Source organism: Passer montanus, unplaced genomic scaffold (genome assembly GCF_014805655.1).
Source record: "Passer montanus isolate IOZ18808 unplaced genomic scaffold, ASM1480565v1 scaffold12, whole genome shotgun sequence".
Classification (NCBI taxonomy): domain Eukaryota; kingdom Metazoa; phylum Chordata; class Aves; order Passeriformes; family Passeridae; genus Passer; species Passer montanus.
The window spans coordinates 13,728,669-13,749,722 of NW_024358722.1; the positions used below are offsets into that span (position 1 = coordinate 13,728,669).

General features: G+C 37.4%; 1 protein-coding gene across 1 annotated transcript in view; it reads right to left on the reverse strand.

Moving 5' to 3' along the window:
* Positions 1–21,054, reverse strand: part of USH2A (usherin) — a 372,312-nt gene that overhangs the window by 75,713 nt on the left and 275,545 nt on the right. Inside the window, exons 49-55 of the mRNA XM_039697803.1 lie at positions 15,748–15,916; positions 12,556–12,777; positions 7,180–7,403; positions 4,676–4,886; positions 3,652–3,849; positions 2,908–3,062; positions 896–1,094 (exon numbers count right to left, since the gene is read on the reverse strand). Of these exons, the coding sequence (XP_039553737.1) occupies positions 896–1,094; positions 2,908–3,062; positions 3,652–3,849; positions 4,676–4,886; positions 7,180–7,403; positions 12,556–12,777; positions 15,748–15,916 (1,378 nt within the window). The remainder of the gene's footprint in view (positions 1–895; positions 1,095–2,907; positions 3,063–3,651; positions 3,850–4,675; positions 4,887–7,179; positions 7,404–12,555; positions 12,778–15,747; positions 15,917–21,054) is intronic.

The window sequence follows — 21,054 nt, forward strand, 5'->3', positions numbered from 1 at the left end:
ATGCTTTGAGGGGTATTTGAGTGCCATCTATCCTATAGAGGATTTATGAGCCCTAAGTCAAATTCTGCTCTTTGGCTGGCTTTCATATGGTGTTCGAAATTTTAAAAAATATGGTTGAAATTTCCTACTTGTGGGGCAAAAAACCTAGGGAAAATTAATGCATTAGTGAGATATAAAAATTTAATGAGCACCCTGAGGTCAAAAAATGAAAATAAAATTATCCCATAATGCTTATGTCCCTGCTCTGTGTTCAACAGAAGCATTTCTAAGAGGAATTTTGGCTCAGTGTAACATTCAAAAGAACTAAAACTTGAATATGTGAAAACAATACATTTGAGGTCTGAGCCAAACTTTCCCCCAGTATCCCTGGAATAAAGCTTCTCTCATCAAGTATTTAGAAAACAGCTATAAGCAATATATAATATTATAAACAGAATTTGGGATCTTTCCTCTTCTGTCTTCCTTTCCTTTTTATTATCTCAGACATAAAGTACTGGATCCTTCTCGATCCTACACTGCTACACATTCACAACTGCATTGCTGTACATCAGTGATGTTAAAAGAGCGAGATGAATCTGTATGAAGGGATGGCTGGCCTACACAGTATAGCTGAGTCCTTGAGCACACTACAAAGCATGCATCTTCAGTCGAGCAGGATGGATTTATTCTAAAATTCTGAAATTAAGTCTATTAATATTTTAACAAACAGCAGCTAGAAATGAAAGAAATTGGAAAAAAATAAATTTAAGATATGTAAAGTCATGATGAAGCATTCCAAACAGTACACAGTGCTGGGGATTTCAAAGTTACTGACAAGTGGCATTTTTAATATATTAATACTGTGTTATATTTTAAGGACAGGGCATTAGCCTGTCAAAGAGCTTTGCCTCCTTACCTGACACTGTGTGCTGCATTCTGCCTGCAGCATCAACGTATATAAGTCCTCTCCCCACTTGACTGATCTGGTACTCTCTGATGATCCCATTTGGTTTCTTGGGTGCACCCCAGCTTAAATGTAATGCTGTGGAGTTCAGAGCACTGACTTCTGGCGGCTGAACACTTTCAGGGACTCCTTGGACAGTGACTGCAACTACCTGAAGACATATGAATTAAACAGCAATTTAATGTAATAGTACACTAGATACCATGATCAATGAGAATGTCACTTTTGTTTTAAAATGTTGTTTGGGCTGGCATATCATTACCAAGGGGCTAGAGAAGTAGTTACTCTTTTCCTCCTTTTTCACAATGAAATCTGACCTTGAATACATTACATAAGTCTGTGTCTCCAATTTATCACAACAGGTTCACCACGTTTTAGCTGCAGTGTATGGCACAGGGTGAAACAACAAAAACTGTATTGCTTGAAAACTCTTGATAACTCTCTTCCATATGGTTTGTCAGTGTCTCTGCATTTTAACGGCCTGATTTCATATATTTTAAGCACCAGTAAACATGGGGCTAAGCCTCCCTATATCCCATGCAATCTGAACTCTATTGTAGTTATCTGCAACTCTATACTTCTGTAAGGAATCTAAAGATTTTGAAAGATAGGATAAGTTTGCACTTGTTAAGTTCTTTTACAAAAAAAAAAAAGGAAAAGGTAATTTTCTATTGACACATCTCCACCATCAGCTACAGAGGAGGCATTTCCAAATTACATTGGTTTAATAAGTGAGTCAGACCATTTTCTCTTTGAGAATCACTTTTCTTTTTCTGCTATTACCACCATAAAGTATTTATATTATGTTGTAAATATAAAATGTGCCCTCTATAATATATTGTCTTAGTGCATTTGGTGCAATCAGTCCCCACTTGCAGACTTCAGTGTTTGCAACAGTAAACTCTTTAATTACAGGCAAGTGAAATAAGCAGGATTTATTATCAGGTCAGTGGTTGCAGCAACTGTGCCTAACTAGTTTCCAGACTACAGCTCTGTGTGCGGGGAGAGGACTATCCACCTGTCTTCATCCCTCTGCATCAGTGTTTTTTATTTTAGACTTCTGGCCAAGATTTGCATGTATAAGAAAAACATTTAAACACCCACAAATAAAAAAAGAATCATCCCACAGATATAATAATTACAAAACATAGTCATTACTCCCCACCTCTGCCCCACAGACCTTACCTTTGTAGTCCTAGAAATTAATTTTCAAAGAGGCAAGAATAATATTGTGAAAAAGAGGTCACTTAAGAAATAGTTTTTGCAAATGATGAATAAGGAAGGTACTTTACAGAATAAAAACCAGAGCTGGTTGAATAGTAATGTTTGTGAAAGGCATCCATGATTCAAAGTGATACAAATGAAAATGAAACTGTGAGAAAGGGAGGTAAGAGATTCTGTTTGCTTAAAGCTGAAGCTGGGGCAGGTTGAACACAAAGGGACAGTAAAGCCTGAAGCAGGTGCAGATATAGAAAGCCAGCAAAAAATAATATAGTGAAAGGAGGCTGTTCCAGTGGAGTGGAAGAGTAACAAGTTTGTTGAACAAATTGCTAGAGTATAACTAAAGCAGATGATCTAAGAAATAGCAAGGAAGAAGAGGCTACAGACCTCCTAGTGAGAAGCAAAAATTTGATTTCCAGGTTTAGAGAAGGCGTGTTTTAATATTCTTTATTCTGCCATGTACAGCTTTCTCTTTAACAAACATCAGTTCCTTTGCACAGCTGAACAGTGCAATTTCAGCTTTGCCAAGCCTGAGATACTGCTTTCTTCTTCTGTTTGCTTGTATCACCCTGAGGCTCCAAATATTCACCTGTCAGTAGCTGAATTCAAATCAGATTATTGATGGTTTTTTTCACTTAATAATCAGCGTGTCTCCAAATTACTCCTTTCCGAAAGCATTTCAGTGTTGCCACACTGACTGATAAAATCCTGGCACCAGTTCCCACGAAGCCCACTTCACTAACCTTGCTGCTGTCTGTGCAACCAGCAACAGTGCAGGCTCGCAGCTGGTAGGAATACTCTTGGTATGGCTGGACACCACTGCTGTCTGTGAAGCTCGTTTCTGTTCCTCTAAAATGCTCAATTCCATTTCGCAGGATGATGTAGTGAATAATAGGACCTATTGCAGAAAGAAAGTTTTCCCTTTTGTTAGCTGAGGGATCCTGTGTCATGGGACAATAACCTATTCTGTATACAGAAAACATTCAATGAAATATCTACATGGCCAGAGTAACAGATAGTAATTCTGATTAAATGCTGAATATCAATTACCAGCTACTTTTCTCACCATCTGCATCAGCATCTGAGTAGATCCCAGTTTTTAGTGAGAGCTTTACCAAGTTTCCTCACAGTTTGAAAACAATAAGCAAGATTTCCTGACATAAACATAAGCACCACCAGCCTTACCCCTGAATCCCCAAATATTTTTAGGATGATTATCATTTTCTGATCATATCTGCACACTTATTATTACAACTGTTCTCAAAAGAGGCTTTTTGGCACTTTGTAAAGACATAATAAATTGTCTTCTGTGAAGAAGACTCTCCTCTTACTTGCAATAAAAATTATTGCAACCTAGAACAAAACCTTCCTGCTGAGTTTAGGAATATGTGTACTTCAGTGACAGGGGTTAATTAAGATATGTTTTCTGATTTTGGAACACTGCCACTGGAATGATAGAAAAAACACTTAAAAAAATGTATCAATACCATTAGGTTGAAGTGGTTCCTCCCAGTTCAGAAGAATCATGTCTTCCCGATTATCTACTTTGGCCCATTTTGGTGGACTTACACCCTGTGGCGCATCTTGCTTAGTGACAGCTCTGCTGATTTCACTGAAACTTTTTCCATAGCTATTCCAAGCAGCCAGCCTGTACTCATATGTGACAAAAGGTTCGAGGTTCACATCTAGAAAAAGAAAATTACATCTGGCTCATCTCAGTCTTATCAAAATAAAAAATAACATTATTTTCCCCCCTGGGTTTACAGATAGAAATGGTTGTTATTCTTTGGACAGAGCCATAACTTTTCTCAACTTTTTTGAAAGCAGGTTTGTATGTTAGGTACTCATTGAATTTCACTCATTGCATATCCCTGAAGTCTCTGCCCCAATTAATGGATTACTACTTAAAAGAATTCTGCTTCACTACAATTCACAGAATCATAGAATGGCCTGGTTGGAAGCAACATTAAAGACCATCTAGTTCCAACCCCTCTGCCATGGGCAGAGACATCTTCCACTAGATCAGGTTGGTCAAAGCCCATCCAGCCTGGCCTTGAGCAATTCCAGAGACAGGGCAACCACAACTTCTCTGGGCGACCTGTTACAGTACCTCACCACCCTCACAGTAAAGAATTTCTTCCTAACATATCATCTATTGTCTTTTAGTTTAAAGTCATTCCCCTTGTCCTATCACTACCCGCCCTTGTAAAAAGTCCCCTCCCCAGCTCTGTTGCAGACCCTCCCTTAGGTACTGGAAGGTGCTCTAAGGTCCCCTGGAAACCTTCTCCAGGCTGAGCAACCCCAGCTGTCTCAGCCTGTCTGCACAGCAGTAGTGCTCCAGCCCTCTGAGCATCTTCATGGTCTCCTCTGGATTCACTCCAGAAGATCCATGTCCTCTTCACATTGTCTCCCATTTAATTGGGGTATCTGAGAACATTCAGGCCATCTTTTTCTCCAGAACAAATTATCCATACTAACAAATCACCAGCCTGGTCTGCCACTTCTCCTTACCTGTAAATGAATACTGTGTTGGACCTCCTGTGTAGACAGTCTCCTCTTCTGCTGGACACACAGCTGCTTCTACTTCTGTTTCCGTAGCACTCAGTGAAACTTTTATCCACGCACAGATATTCTCCTTGGGATCAAAGTTACACTTTCCACAATGTGCTGTTTCCTCCATAGATAAAGGGCAAAGGACATTAGCCTTGCATTCTTCTTTTACCTAAGGAATACACAGGCAAATGTAAATATATTTTCCTTTCTCTGTAAATGTTTCCATTAGTATTTCTCTGTGTTTGTACAACACAAAAACCATGCCACTACCTTGAGTACACTGATATTTCTAGCATATAGGAGACCCTTTCAGCCTTTGGCCTGTCTACTGTCTTTGATCACTGATGTTTATATAATCCTTTCTAAAAGAAACAGAGTTTTTTTAGGGTTCTTGGATGAAAGCATAACAAATTTTAATTACTGGAAGCACAAATTGATGGATTTGTTGAAAACAGAAGAGTCTAGAATCAATGACAACAGGATTTTATCCAAGAATGTGAACATTCTGTTCTTGCAAAGGCCAATATCCTGTGGCAAATCAGTAGCAAATTCCCAGCCCCTCACACAGCTTGCCAAGTACACAAGAGGGCTCTATGCAAGTCCTTGGCAGCTTTTAAGGCTGAGAACTCTATCCATGGGCTATATAAATCATGTCTTCTGCCACACCACTACTAAACAGAAGCTTTGCTGCAATAAGAAGACTTCTGCAAACATAAAGGTGTAAGATTTAACCCATAAAGTACAATTCAAAGAAATATACACTGAACATCCACAACTTTCCATTAAAATTCATGAAATAATATTTTTGCCAAACCATAAGCTAGAGAGCAATAATTCTCATAAAATATAGGTTGCTGCAGAAAGAAATGTACTGCCAAATTTGCAACAAATATTTTTGCCCATTAGGCCATAAAATTCAGAAGGAAAACCAAACAGATTATATCTAATGCTTCCTTAATTCACCTATTGAAATTAGCTTCTTAGCTGATTAGAAACCAGACAATTTAACTTCCCAAATTTGGCACTTCCACAAAAAATTACGTTGTGATAGATATCCATATGGTATGCAGGATATAGATGGATTGCATTCCCATGTAAAATAGCTGCAGAATGTGTCAGACTATCAGCCCTTTTGCTGTTAGTAAATCTATACATCTCAGAGAGCCAGCACTGCTATCTCTTTTCTACTGTGGGTAAGTGAAATACAAAGCACTTCCTTTGTTTATACTTTATACCTAAGGCAGGGATCTGGTGTGTTATCTACCAGAATTCATTAACCTGTTCTCAGCCATTTTTTTCCTTGCATGAGCTACTAATACAATGCATTGAGGAACAGCAGCTGACTCATCACAATGTCTGGATTTTCTCTAGGAGAAAATTATTCAGACTGAAAATGAAATTACATGAAAGCCTTGACATGAAAAGGCAAAAATGTAAGAAATATTTCTGTATTAACTTAGCAGATGAACAACAAGGATATAGGAACACCTGCATATGGCAGGATGGGGTCTATTTTACTTTTCTTATATGTTTGGTAAATTCCACAATATCTTTCTGATTTCCATATTTTAGCATTCACAATATCCAATGTCTTTATGTTCTTTTTTCTCCTTCACTTTCTGTCTCTCTTATCATAAATATAATTGCAATTTTATAAAATAATATACATATATATAATATATATATATATAATAACAATTAAGAACATTTTTACAACTTATGTATAACACCAAGATGCTAATTCTTGAAGGTTTCTGTTGAATTCAGCTTGGCAAGGCAAAATTGTCTCATGCTGATGCCTACATTCACAGGGCACTCTTGGAAAAGACCAAATTAGCCTTTATGGTGTTTAGTTTACTCTGACATTAAAATAGAATGGGAATAATCTATACAATTCACTAGGCATGAAAGGACCTATACTAGTACTGCTGAAATTTATGCTAAAATGGCCACTGGTTTTCTGTAGGATCAGGATTAAGTCCATCAAGAGAATGTCAATTGCTTTATTTTTATTTGGGTTTTTTTTTGGTGGGTTTTTTTAAGAGGGTTGGGGAAGTATGTCCTACTGCCTGCCTAAACTGAAATGTAATAGCATTTTTATACTTCAGAACTGGCCATCCAATTTTAATTTCCACTTAATGAACATCATCAGAAACAGTGGTCACAGAATGGAAACTGGCTATACATGTCAGTCTTGTTAGTATGCCAGCTTTTAGCCACTGTACTAATCTGAAGTGCTGGGCAACACTTCACAGAGGCAGCTAATCATTATTAATTCCTTTAGAATTCATTGCAATAACATCAATCATGGCAAACTCATTCGGTATTAATATGGATGTAATGTGAAAATGAATAATGCACACAAGAGTTTTTATATTCCTATTTTAGAAAAATAGTTATGAACAGTGTATTTCTCTTTCCATCATCAAATCAGAGCCACCAAGAGATTTTCTATCAATTACCTTCATCATCATTCCAGCTGAAATCTTGTCAGAGCAAACATATTTCAAAGGATTATATCCAACTCCATTACAGCATTCTTCGCTCTTTGGAATAAGTTCAGTCTCACAGCATTTTACTGGCACTTGGTCATTCTTTCTAACATGTGCTAGGGACTCACCACTGGAACCTGAGCAGCATATGGTATCTGACTTATTCACGTACTCTTGCCCACAACAGAACATCCCTGAAATGAACAAACAAACAAAAATAATCTGAATATGAAATTTAAGTAAACAAATAGATAAGAAAGGAGAAAGCTCACAATGCAATATATCTTGGCATAAACCCCCCAGCAGCTGGAATTATGCAGATTTAGCTAAAGTGAGATTAAATTCAAACGTGAGGTGACTGAATTAAGCATTCTGACTTCCAGACCTACTGAAAACAATCAAGAATTAAAGAAACAAAGAGGGTCCCCTACAGACAATGTTCACCATTCCTTAACTTTTTAAAGAACTTTGGTATGGAATACCACACCAATGTACTGGCCACAGCAGGCTGGAGATGGATTGTTGATGAAAATTTCCTGTAGAACATAAAAACTGAGAAAGCTTTCCATGTACTTTCTGCTCAGGTCTCCTGCACACACCCATCACATGGGCAATCTTCCAACAGTGCATCTTAGCATTCCAGAATTTATCATATATTTTATATTTTAAAGTAGGGGTTCATATTAGGTACCTAGAACAGAATGGGTCACTTGGAAAATACCCACAGTGAAGCTTCAGCCATCTAATACAGAGAATTATCATTCAAGAAGTTGAAGTTGATATCTATATATAACTTGCATTTCTACAGTGCAATTGATAAGCTGCCAAAATTAATTCCCCTGTCTTTTTTCTGGTTTTAATAATTTCATTTTTAAAAGAAAAGTTCATCATAATCACTGCAATTTTCCACATATTCACATGAAATACCAGTGTTGAACCCAACACATCTAAAGAAAGGGCTATGTTTTAACTCAGAACCAAACACTACAAACTCCTTTATAACTGGCAATTAAATAAATTTTATTACTAATTGAACTAGGAAGATACACAAAAACCAGGGCTGTGATATACTGTTACATCTACATAGTTTGTGTTTGACGTCATTTCTGTCCTACGTTGGAATTTAAAACACATGCAAGAGTGGCCACTTTTTTCACTGCCTTTTATTGCAGCAAATCTCTCTTAGAAGTCATACATAATGAAAATTAATCTTTAAAGGTGTGATCCTGCTAAAGCATTGAGAACATTTCATTCCAATAACTGGAATGGCTAAAAATGGTGACGTTACTTGCATACTTTACGTTTTTTCAGGGCTGGTTCTATTCAAAGCAATCAAACTGTGATCACTAGCTCTTCAAGGGGTAAAATATTTCCTCTTGTTCACATCCTTTTTTCAAATTGTCTTAGAATTCTACAAATTTTAAAGAGAGAACTAATGCAGAAAATTACTCAATTCAATACTAATAAGCAACTCAGACAGCCTCAAGGGACTTCTGACAGGCAAACTAAAATTTTGATAATGAACTGTTTTTCTATTGAAACAAACAAAGCTGTATTCTTTCACTGTGAACCTCATCTTTGTTTAACAGAATTAAATTTTTCAGCCAAGATTTCACTCACATAACAAGAAGTGACTCCCTTTCTAGTTTCTTTGGTAAACCATTACTTCTTTAATTATTATCAACCTTGTTCCAGTGTGATAAATTGCTAATTACTTAATACCCTAATCAGCGTTCATTCTTTGCACAGATAAACTGTGACAGCGCCATTAATTTAAATAGTAATTTCACTTAATGGCCAGAACGGCACACCAGATTTTTATGCAGCATTTTCTGAAGACTGCATCCATCACTGCAATATTCTGACATAAAGATGTCTGACGTGCACTAACTCACTTAGGGAGAGCAGATGTTGCAGAGCAGAGTTTGGTAGTAATTCCCAGAGTGCATCACTTCAGCATGAATGAGCTGCAAAGGCAGAGGTAGACAATCTTCTGAAACTGCATTGCATAGCCTCTGACCTTTCCTTAATTTATCACATGTAGCACTTGACTCCTGAACCTTGACACCTCAAATGTACAATTTTAAATATGCTCCAAGAAAAACAAAATAGGACCATGTAATATTGATGGATTGATTTGCCTTCCAAAAATTGCTTTATTCAATTGATTAAGGATCCAGAAATTCCTATAAACCCTTGCTGAATTCAGCAAAACATCAAAATGTAAACTATTTGTTTGTAACTCAGTTGGAATGCGTGTGTCATATTTTATATATTTGTGTTTCATAGGCACATAATGCATTATAGCAAAAAGAAAATCCACGGGCTGGAAAAGACACTTCCTGCTAACACTGATTCTGTCAACAATTATTTCATGTTCATCCTCAGCAACTGAAAAAATTTATAAACCTAGCTGAGTGATGAATTACTAATTTAGTAAATCTGCAAAACCAATGCTTTCAAAAGGGAAAAGATGAGTTTTAAAGGCTTAGACTTTGGAGCCAGAATAGAGGATCAACAAAATACAGAGTCAGTATACATTGCAAACTATTCCAAAAATCCTTGGCTTACATGTGGGTATTGCAACTATTACAAATCAGGAACCACAACAGTACAAAGCGTCATCTTTCATGAGTCTGGGATGTCAGTATAGGGCATTAAAAGAAAAAAAAATAGAGAGAGAAAGAAAATTCAAGAGTGGTTTTAGCTGACATTATCCTTTATAGCCAGAAGCAGAGAACTTTGGAAAATCACACTACAGCAGTGGGGCTTAGGATGTGCCTGTTCACCAATGCCAGCCTTTGCCAGTAGATGTCTCTATGGTCACCCCACTAGCTAAGGCCAAGGAGGGGCAAAAAAGGAAACCTAAGAAAGAAGAAACTAATAAATAAAGAGAAAAAAAGTAATGTATGATGGATGAAAATCTCTTTTTACAAGGCAAAATCTCTGAAAAATGGTATGTAATGGCAAATGAAAACGTTCTATGATTCAAGCTCTTAAACCAACATTCAGTGCAAACCTGGATCTAGATTCAGCAAAAAAATTGATTTTGAACTGGTCAGGCAACAAAATGAGATGGTATACAAGGCTTGAACTTTTAGTGATCAAGGTTTTTTTGTTTTTTTTTAAGGACTTAGAGCACTCAAACAAAAGCTTTAAATTGTCACTAGATTTTTAGCTACGGCATTCATTGCCAAGTGCAAAACAGTGCTTCAGAAGCAATTCAGCTTTTGCATAAAACCACCCCCCCCTTACCTCTTCTCCTTCCAGACAATGAGATCAGCTTTCCAATTACCATATTCTTGCAAAATTCTACTTATCCATTTGCCAATAAATTATGTTTTTGTGTAAGAGCATTTTTTTCCATTAGAATAATTACAATAATTAGGATAGGAAGCAGGTAGATTTTTGTGCCTGGCTTGTCCATTTTCATGATGTATTTAGCAAGGCTGAATTACTCCAAGAAATTAAGCAAAAACCAATTGAGCATGATCTATATGATATGATAAGAAACCACAATGTATTCTATGCTTAATGCAAAAGAATATGAACTTTTTTTCAGCTGTGGTGCTAATTCATCTTTCAAACCTGCTTTGTGTTCAGCTATGTGCTGGCTCACAGCGTAAAGTCCTCACAGAAAACCCGTGAGCAATGAAAAAAGCCATTGTTTTCTTTTTCAATGGCCAAAAAATGTCATCCCAACCCATTCTTGGGAAAAATAGTGTAAATTATTGAGCACTATAGGCTAAACACATTTTTAAAAGAGAGATATAAAGGTTTTTAAAATATATATATTTAAGGGGAAAAAAAAACCTGTTAAGAATACATATATACTGAAATGAAGAACATAACTTTCATCCCAAGATACCTGTATTACACTCCTACACAACTCATCTGCCCAGAGAGAGCAGTAAAAACATAAACGCTACCCCAGCAGTTCTGTTCCAACAGCATCTGTTAATTCACTCCATTTATAAAATACATATTGACAAAGACAACTGAACTGGGACCAGCGAGATTTGATTTGGTGTGAGAAAGTCAATTCAATGTGATTTTGTTAAAGGGCTCCTGCAGGCAAATAAAAGAGTTTAAGTAATAAAGTACATAAAGAGATGTTTTATGAGCCAGCCCCGTCATGTGGCAGCCGCACAATGTGCAGCTATGCAAGAGGGCCTTGCTCGAAGCTGGGATTGAGAGCATGGATGCTGTAGATCAAGCACAATTAGGGATCACAATGAGAGGGAGCTAAAATCATGCAAGCAGTGCTGCTCACAGCTCACACCACGAGTCGCCAGTGGAAGGGAAGGATGGAAACCACAGAAATCATGGCAATACTCATCTGATTAGCTCATCCTGACAGTCAGCACCCAATGAGGGTGCTCCTAATAACAGAACCACTGAAGGATTCAGAGAATACAAAAAATTAGCTGAAGACAGAGCTTATTTTTAGAGAAAGGAGGAGTTCAGCCTTCATATCTGAATTCTTAGTTATATATTAAGATTCTTAGTTGTATAACTAGGAGGCTTGAACTGGCACACACCATCACTCAGCTTTGAACACCAAACATAGCTGGGTACTAAACCTTCATTATTTCTGTATTTTTAAATCAGACTCCCTTTTCACACCACAGTAGTTTCTAAAGTCTTTTTGTCAGGCTGAGAAAGCCTAAGGCTGATGGGATATAATTTGTCTAATAACTGTGGAAAGAAAAAACACATGAAAACATCTGAATAGGTGTTCTAATAATGCCTCCAATGTCTGTCCTCAGATAGTTGCAAAGTGTTTTCTAAGGAAGAAGGGTTCAGATTGTACCTCTGAATGATGGAGTAATTTCCTATAATTTCCAAAAAATTAATGGGATACACCAGATGAGCCAGTCAGCAGTGCTGGGGATTGATTTTTGTTAATTTTAAACTAGAGCAGATTTAGCCCCATGTGAGAGATGAACACAAGAGAGTGACATAGACCACCAAGCAGACACCATTGCAATCTTCAGTTTCCAGAGCAAATGGAAAATCCCTGCACTGGGATGCATGGTGGCACAAGGTGGTCAGTCTAACCCCACTGAGGGCACCAGTCCTGTTTCCTGACTTGCACAAGGAAAGATCATTCACTCCTTTTGAATCATCTGGTTTCTTCAGTCCCCACAGCTCTTGCACAAAGGCAAGGAAGGTTACTGCAAGCTCAGCATTTTGCAGTATAGCAAAATAGGTGACTAAAGTGCAACAACATTTTAACAAACTGGCACACACACTTCAAACCTGAGTGTGTCACTTCTGAATGGCTGGTGTCACAAGAGATTTAGAAAGATTAAGACCTTTTTTTCCTGAGGATTTACCACTTACCTGTGAGAGGTCTGTACGCAGTCCCCTCATTTTCATCACCACAACAGACCGAGTCCATGCTTATGACCCTTCCACCACAGCACTGCTGATTGAAACTGTCATGCAGGGATCCACCACAGCAGATTTGATTGCCCGATGTGGAGTAAGGCATTCCCTGGCAGCAGGAATCACCAATTCCTACTGAAACTCTGTTTTCCTCTTCGTTAGGGCAGCACACTTCTCCTGTCAATATAAGAATGCAATTAAAGATTTTATCCATTTATAGCCCTTGAAATTCCTGAGAGGCTTTCATTAGATAGCAACAAATCTGGATTCACAGAGCTTCATGTACAGAACTTTCCATGTGAAAGCACAGAATCACTTACTGTTTTAGAATGCTATGAAAGTATTGTCTTAATTTGTAATAACAATTAAAGAAATGTGCATTCATTAATTCAGGTCAAGACTCTGTAAGATATCAAAAGACAAGCATGACAGAGACAAAGCTGAGAAGAGCAATGAAAATAATGCCTGTGCATATGACAATTATACAAGTAAAACTGTTTGCAATTGCAGCTATGCAGTAAAGAGAAGACATTGTTGCTGTTTAACAGAACCATCAGGCTACTTATTTTTCACAAAAAATTTTGTCTCCTTCAAAATCATTCCAAACTCATCTTGATAAATCAATTCACAATGCTTAAAGCATTTTTCATGTTTGAGTGTTACTCAGGACTTTATCTCACAGAGAATTTAAGGATTAAACTCACTTTAAAAATTAAATACCATCATCACAATTGGAGGGCTTGGCTGCTACTTAAGCAAAATAATCAGCTGTTGCAGGAAAAGACTGTAGGATAAGACTGCCAATGAGACTGACACTGTAATGGTGGGGTAGGGTGGGGTGGACTGGAATAAGCTGTAGGCTATGAACAAAGCACATACTGTTATAACGGATACAAAAATGTTGATAAATGGTAATAATTTTCATTCACTAATATCTGCTAGTGAATCCAATTGAGCTGATCCAATGTTATAATATTTTTATACTATTTTTCTGTGTTGCCGTGTTTTCTGTGGCTCAAATGTCATTTGGAAGGAGGAATGGTTTTGTTTTGCTATTGAAGATGGATAGTAGAGTTAAATAAAGTATTTTGATTCCTGAATGTTAATCAAGGAAATTGTTTTGATTTTTAAAACTCATCCTTCTCATTTAAAGCAATATCTCAAGTTATTTTCCCATGAAAGGCTGGGAATTGGAGACAGGGAGCTCCAAACTCAGTGCAGCCTTTTTCAGAAATAAACATGTGCTGAGATTGTAACAGATGACAGAGAATAGTGTTTTCCTTTCTCCTCACATTCCTTGCCAAAGAGGTGCCTGGGTGGTAGTAGCATTATTTGTTCTGCCTCCCATCTTAGTTCTGGGATGGTTGTTTGCACTTCTTTGAGCACTAGTGTTTCAGAAACTGACTTTCTGCCTTTCTAATTTGTAATCTTCATGCCTCCAGCCCAGTATGCTTCAGCACATCCCAAGCTATTGAGCTGGCCAAACAACATCTGGGAAATATGTATGCTTAGAGAGTTTCCTGTATAAATAACTTTATCAAATAAAGTCAATAATAGCCAAAAAAAAAAAAAAAGATGAGAACAAATTTTTAGAGTATAATAGATACAATTCATCTAGGCACTTCATCATATTTTCCTGCATTCCTTGGAAGCCAATTTAGTTGCTACACAGAGAAAGTATTAAAACACAGACTGTAGCTTGCAACTATTGGAAATAAAACTATTTTTTTAAAGAACCATTAGACATAAGACACAAAAGATCAGTAACCTTCTCATTAACCTCTCAAAATGGGTTCCATTCCAAGCTAGGCTTGAAAACGTTCTCCCTCTGAAAACTACTATGCAGTCTTACCAGTTAATTGTTATCCTTATCAAAGAATGACCCACATTAACATTTAGCTTGAGGTTATTAGCATATTTATAAAAATAAAAAAGAAAAAAGTGACCAACAGTGTTGATGTTGCTGCCCTTTAGAGTATTAAAAATAATGCAGCAAGTATACTTAGAAAAAAAATTGTTTAAACTCATTTTCAAATATTCACTGTTTCAGGCTTGCAGACTGCTGACTGAACAAGAACTACTTTCAGACATAAGACATTTTGTTCCACTGTGCTTTTCTTTCTTGACATAAACAACATTAAACTAGTTATCATAGACCACTGGATGGGGACAGAGGTCACAGTGTAATCTCTCCATTTCAGTACACTGAGATTAATGAGGTCAGCAAAATACACTTCTCTGGTTTTTCCATGTGATAGCACTTTTCTGATGACATCATGGAAGGCATTCTAATATTGTAATATATTAATTACTTTTCAAAAGATCAGAACTTGGGATGTGCTGAACATGTTGGCAAAATGTCAAGCACTTCTGAGCCTACGGAATGTGTGCCAGCTCGTGAGTAATGGAAGCATTTTAGCTCCTGACCTGACAATTGCCTACAAAGAGTTATTCACTCTGAACACTGGCCCCATGAAAGGAATCTCTCCTCCCCCCTTTTCTTCCTTTCCTGTCAACAATGACCCACCAACAAACTGGAAAACCAAACTCTGGACAGAAATACAGAAGCACAGTTTTGGCAAAATTCCCAAACCTCTCTGAATATAAGAAAAGGATAAATTACCATCAAAGTTAATGCATGTGGGAGGTATACTTTGATCTGTAACATTAGTAGAAACAAAGAGTAGACAATGTAGAAACAAGTAGAAGTGATGTCATCTAGAATATCAACGCCAAAGGCTAACAATTGTTCCACAACAGAAACGGCTATGGAAAATCATGTGGGGTCAAGTCACCCATAGAACTAAATTTCACCACTAAATTGCCTGACGGTGCTCCTATTAAGGAGAACTGCCCTCCCCATTATGCAGCATTTACTGCAATTAAGTATAGTTTGGCATAAATTAGTTCTCTGGGAAATGACCCAATCATCAGGTTTCATCAATTAAGCCTTTCTTGTATAAACAGAATGTACCGTGTTTAGAAGGCAAAGTGAGTGGAATTTTCTTTGCACTGAGCACAAGTCTTGAAGACATCTATATACCTTGATAAATCTCACATTTATTGCTTTCATTCTCCTTGGTTTAACAAATACAACCACTTTGCTCTTTTGTTTCATTCATGCAGTGGAAAGGAGTTGTCTCTTACCTGCTAAAACTCTGGTGTAATAACTGCCACAGCACTGATGTTTTGGTTGCACAGCATGTATCTGCCCACCACAGCAAACCCCTGGTGAATTAAGAATAAATGGAATGTACTTGTCCTCACAACACTGGAAGCCAGGTTTATTGTCGTGCAGAATCCCATTACAACATACCTAGAAGTTGCAAAAAAAGAAAAAAAAAAAAAGGAAGAAAAAAAAAAAGGAAGATACTAAGAAGGTAGTATCTGTTAAACAGAACATAATGTGTTGTCTGGCAAAAAAACACATATGAAAACATGTATCCTACTGCAGACACTAATAGGAATGCAGTCAAATAAAAAGTAACTTGGCTAAAATTCTGTGCCTTCCAGCATTATCAGACTTCAATAAACTCCTGTGTATCTGACAGAATGCTGCTATTCTGTGGCCTTCAACCATACCGCACCTTAATAAAATAGTCCATTAATATGAATCATCTCCATATGCCTCGCAGGCTGTTTGAGTCTCTCAGTGTGGAGTAGATTGCGATGTGGATTTAGTCGATTTAGTCTACCATCACCTGACCCTTTTTTTTCTTCCCAGTTCTTGGGGGTTTTTGGTTTTTTTTCCTTTACGATGAAACCTTTATAACTGAAAAACATTATTTCCCAATATGAGCTTTTGTGTTTTCTTTCACATAAAAATAAGTGGAATATCTTCTTATAGCACATGACCACTTAATTATGACCATAGTTCTTCAGACAATGCAATCTCAAGAGAATAGTATTTATATAAGGATTTTTTTCAGAATAAAATTTATATGGAAATGAATTTTGAAAAGGCCTTTTAACTGTGGACTTCTTTCTAGGTGCTGTCGAGAAAATTATATGGTTGAACAATCAAATATTTATTTGTACACTTACTCCTGTGTCAGTGGAGTGGCACACTGAATAGCCAGCAAATCATACAGCACAGTCAGTAGAATAACCATAAAAATTGTAAACTTGGCTACAGCCAGTGCAACTTATATCAGCTTCTTCCAGCTAGACATGAAATGGAGTTGGCAGGAGAGCAGAGATGTTAGAGCAGAGTTCCTCCTTTGTTTTCTTTTGAAATGGACCTCTTCCATTACTGACTTTTACCATGTCCTAAATCAGGTTAGCTTAGTAACAAAGAAATAAAGTGTTCCTCTGAAGGATCTTTTGTTTACCTAGGTACTTTAACTATTACTTGAGAAAAAAAAAATTAAAAATGTATATTAATAGGCTCAGGGCATCTCTTTTGTATTATAATTATAATGTTAATAAAAATATACACAAACAAAAACATTGGTTTTCTGATGTTGTAAACTCTCTTTGACTTCAGAAGCATGATGCTTTGTTTTGTTCACTTTTGAATGGCCATTATTCCATGACTCTTGGGAGTATTAGGTTGGGTTCTGAAGTTACCATTTACAATTGTTTTCTGCTTTTCCAATGCACTTTCTCCTTCAGCATCTATTTTAGACTAGCAATGTAGCCGAATTTCATAATTTTCAGAATTTTGCACCTCTGTAGGCACTATTATATTATTTTGCTGTCCACTTTGTCACTGGTAATATAACGCAATCTATGAATTTCATTAACCTACTGTTCTTTCTTCCAGATCATTAGCTAAGATGTCAAATAAAACTCTGCTTTAGGACTCTTCTCTGCTTCCTAGCTTTTGGATATTTTGCAATGACTGGCATGCTCTCCAGGCTGAGTTTTTCTTAATTTACAATTGGCTTCAGGGAAATCTAAAAGTTTACCTGGTCTCTCTGTATTTCCAAGTGGCTTAAAAGCATTCTTAAAAACACAAACTCAAGTCCTATTGGGCCACTTTACTCTGAATAGGTCACCTTTAGCAAAGGTTCTTGACATTTGTAAAAATGCCCTCTGTCTTGTCCATTTTACTTCAACCTGAGATTGAGACAGCAGCCAGAAATTCTGTACCTGCCTGCATGAAGGGAGGCCAAAGAAATGTTCCTTGGGCATTCTTGGTCCCAGTTTGTGCCCCTTTGGATTGCCTGGTGTCTCCCTCTGTGATATGTCTGGCTCAATACCACCTCTTCTTTTCATGGATTTCATTTGTCATCCCATTTTTCATTCTTTTTACTGATGGCCATCACTCAAATTTCACCTGAACACAGTCTTTCCACCTTTCAGATAAGGAAAGGTGCACATCTTTGGCTTTATCCAGGCTCAAATGCTTGAGCAGCCACTTTATTTTCAATGAGATGCTTCCAGTTTTAAGACATGTCACTTGCCTTTTGAATCCTCTGTAGAAAGGGCTGCTCTGCATATTTCACACCAATACAGTGAGGGCCATTTTAGTACTAACTCTACAGAATTAGTTTGAAACACTGTTTGTAAGATTGTACTATTATTGTTATTATTATTATTATTATTATTATCATTATTACTATTATTATTATTATTATTATTGGCATCTCTCCTTTTCCTCCTCAATTCCTGCACAAAATCCCCAGCTGTACATCCAGATGTATTACGGAAGTTTCAGCAGCTACTTTCTCTTGTTGAAAATACGTAAGATCCTTAGTATTCCTCAACAACCCATAGACAGTTTCCAAAGAGGGGCCCAGTCAGCTCTAGAACACATTTAGACTCTCATCTGGCATTACCAGCTGATACAGTTGGTGCTATTATTATGTAGTTTCATAACATTCTCTGCAGTCAGCTGTAAATTGCTAAAGAACACTTTTTTGGCAGTCCTCTAGAGATAGTTTATATTTGCATCGATAGGCAACCCAAGGATTCTGCATTATCATGCCACAAAAAACCCCAAAACCATTCAAGTAATGTTAAAATTATGTCACAGAAAAAGAAGAAAAGTACATGGATTGAAAGTTACAGTGGCAAAAGGTTATGATGAGCTCATCCTCTTACATCTAAATGCGACAGCCCCAGCTGGGTGGTGTTGTCCTGTACATGGAAGCAGAAGCCCTGGAGTGAACAAATATAGTGCTACCAGCATTTTAGGCATGTTGGAGATCTCACCCTTTTAAAGAGAGCTGAATGCTCAACATACCCTTGGTAACCAGAAGATCTTTACTATCTATGGAGATGATACAAGATGTTTGTCCTTAGCTGTCACGGGAGTCCTTAAAAATATCAGTAACTTCACAAAGTAACTCACAAATCAATCCCGTCATTCTCTTCCCACCCAAGCACACAGAGGGACTGTGATACAGGAACACAGGGACTGGGAAGGGTTGGGCACAAAGGAAGGCTTATTATGACGCCTGAGAAAGGGCCAGTCAGCCATGACACTAGCACAGAGCACTCAATATCAAATCTGGCAGGCAGGATTACACAATATTGTAACAATTTTTAAAAATACTCCAAACTTATCTAAGCAACTCTCTTTTAATTACAATTGTGTCATCCCTGATCCCTCTGCTTGTTGAAGACTTTGCTGAAGGATATTATCTGGCCTTATGGACACATGCCAGTTGAGCTAAGACTGATTTACTCAAATAAACAGATGTGCTAGGCAGCCATGTTTATCCTTCTTGTCAAACGCTTGCTGCCAGGGCCACTTTGTGAAATAGCAATTCACAAAATACTCTCAGGAATTCCTATTAGCTACAGGAGTTCATTAAAAATTTCTGCCTGTGGAGCAAACACCAGAATAATGATTGACCCATCATGTTCTCATGTGAGAGGGAATATTTTAAATTAGCAAGGCTCATTCTTTTTTTTTAAACTTAAATTATCTCTGAATCTATACAGACACCCTTTTCAGCTAAGTATACTCACTCACACGTTTCTTTTCCCAAATTGTTGTTGTCTTTTGGTAATAGATACAGACTTAGATTTAAAATCCATGAGCAAGAAATTATTGTTATTCTCTTACAAATCACTATATATTATCTTCCTAAAATGGGTTTCATTTCCTGTCTTTCAGGTGTTTTACAACAAAAGGTGTAATATTTTTAAAGATTCTCTATGCCTGGATGAACTTGAAAAGAATTTGCACAATATTCCTAACATTAATAGTAAATTTTGCATAAATATTGATGGGATACCCTTCATCAGTGTCAAGATGTGTTATGTTTCACTGCTGACAGCTTTTGAAGCTGGCTATCAAGCCACTGTTTTACTCCTCCTGTCCTTAACAAAGAGTCCTGCTGGTGTTTTTAATAAATGGCACATTAATTACAATAGTAAAGGGGTAAACCTGTACTTCCCACTAATGTCAGTTTTGTTTGATTAGTTCATTAACTGCGGATTTATACAGCTTGTTGCAATTGAAAATAAAAAGTGCTAAAGCACTATTAACACCTTCAGTCAGGACCCTTTTAACCACTGATGTTCAGACTCACGATGCAAAGTAAGCAGAAATCATTAGCCCTTATGCCACTCCTTTAATTACATTTTTACCATACCTGTCTCCTTATTTTCAGAGTTTACCTCAGGATGTCAATAAAAACAGATGCACAGTTTGGTAACAGCATGGTTAATACAGGAATGCCTTCCCTATTGATACTGAGATTATGCTACCTGATGGGTGAAACTCAGGCAACACTCCCTTGTTAATTGAAGTACCTCTGCAAACCTCATGGTCATGTGACTTCACATACTGATAGAGTTATGGATCACATCTTACTGAAAACATCTAGAGAGAGGGTGACAATTTTGGCAACTTGGAAATACTCAAGCAGCACAGTTTGTCAGTGTAAAAAGTCCACAAGACATAAGGGACCTCCTGGCAGCAGACAAAATTCAACATCAGAGTGTGTTCTCAGTTCTTCTGCAAAAATACACGCACAAAAGTATCTCTAAATTCTTTCTGTGTTCAAGGAAAAAATCCGTGCAAGTCTGATTGAACACGTGGGTAAGGATACTAGGAACAACAATGTGTTAGCCTTAGTTAAAATAACACAGAATCCTAACATTGATTGAAGCAGAAAACTGGATAACAACTAGAAAGAAGAAGTAGGGATCTGATGCAAAGATTATTTAGGATGGAACGAATGTTTGGTCTTCACTGGGCTTAATATCAGTGCATGTGCCCATGAATGTGCATGTACACATGTCCCTTGCAGTGAAAAGGTGACTTGCCCTTTTAGAGATACCCCAGCTGGCTCAGAGTGAGTTGGTTTATTTGCAGAGTACAGTCCAAGCAGAGGCTCTAACCTGGATCCCAAGTGCAGAACACACACAGCAGTGCAGCCTGGCAGCCGGGCTGCTTCCCGCTGCCTTTCTCACAGAGCTGCACCACTTGGCTGGACCCAGCTCAGCCACTGCTGGATGAACAGTCCCCGCATCCCACTCTGCTGCACACTGACA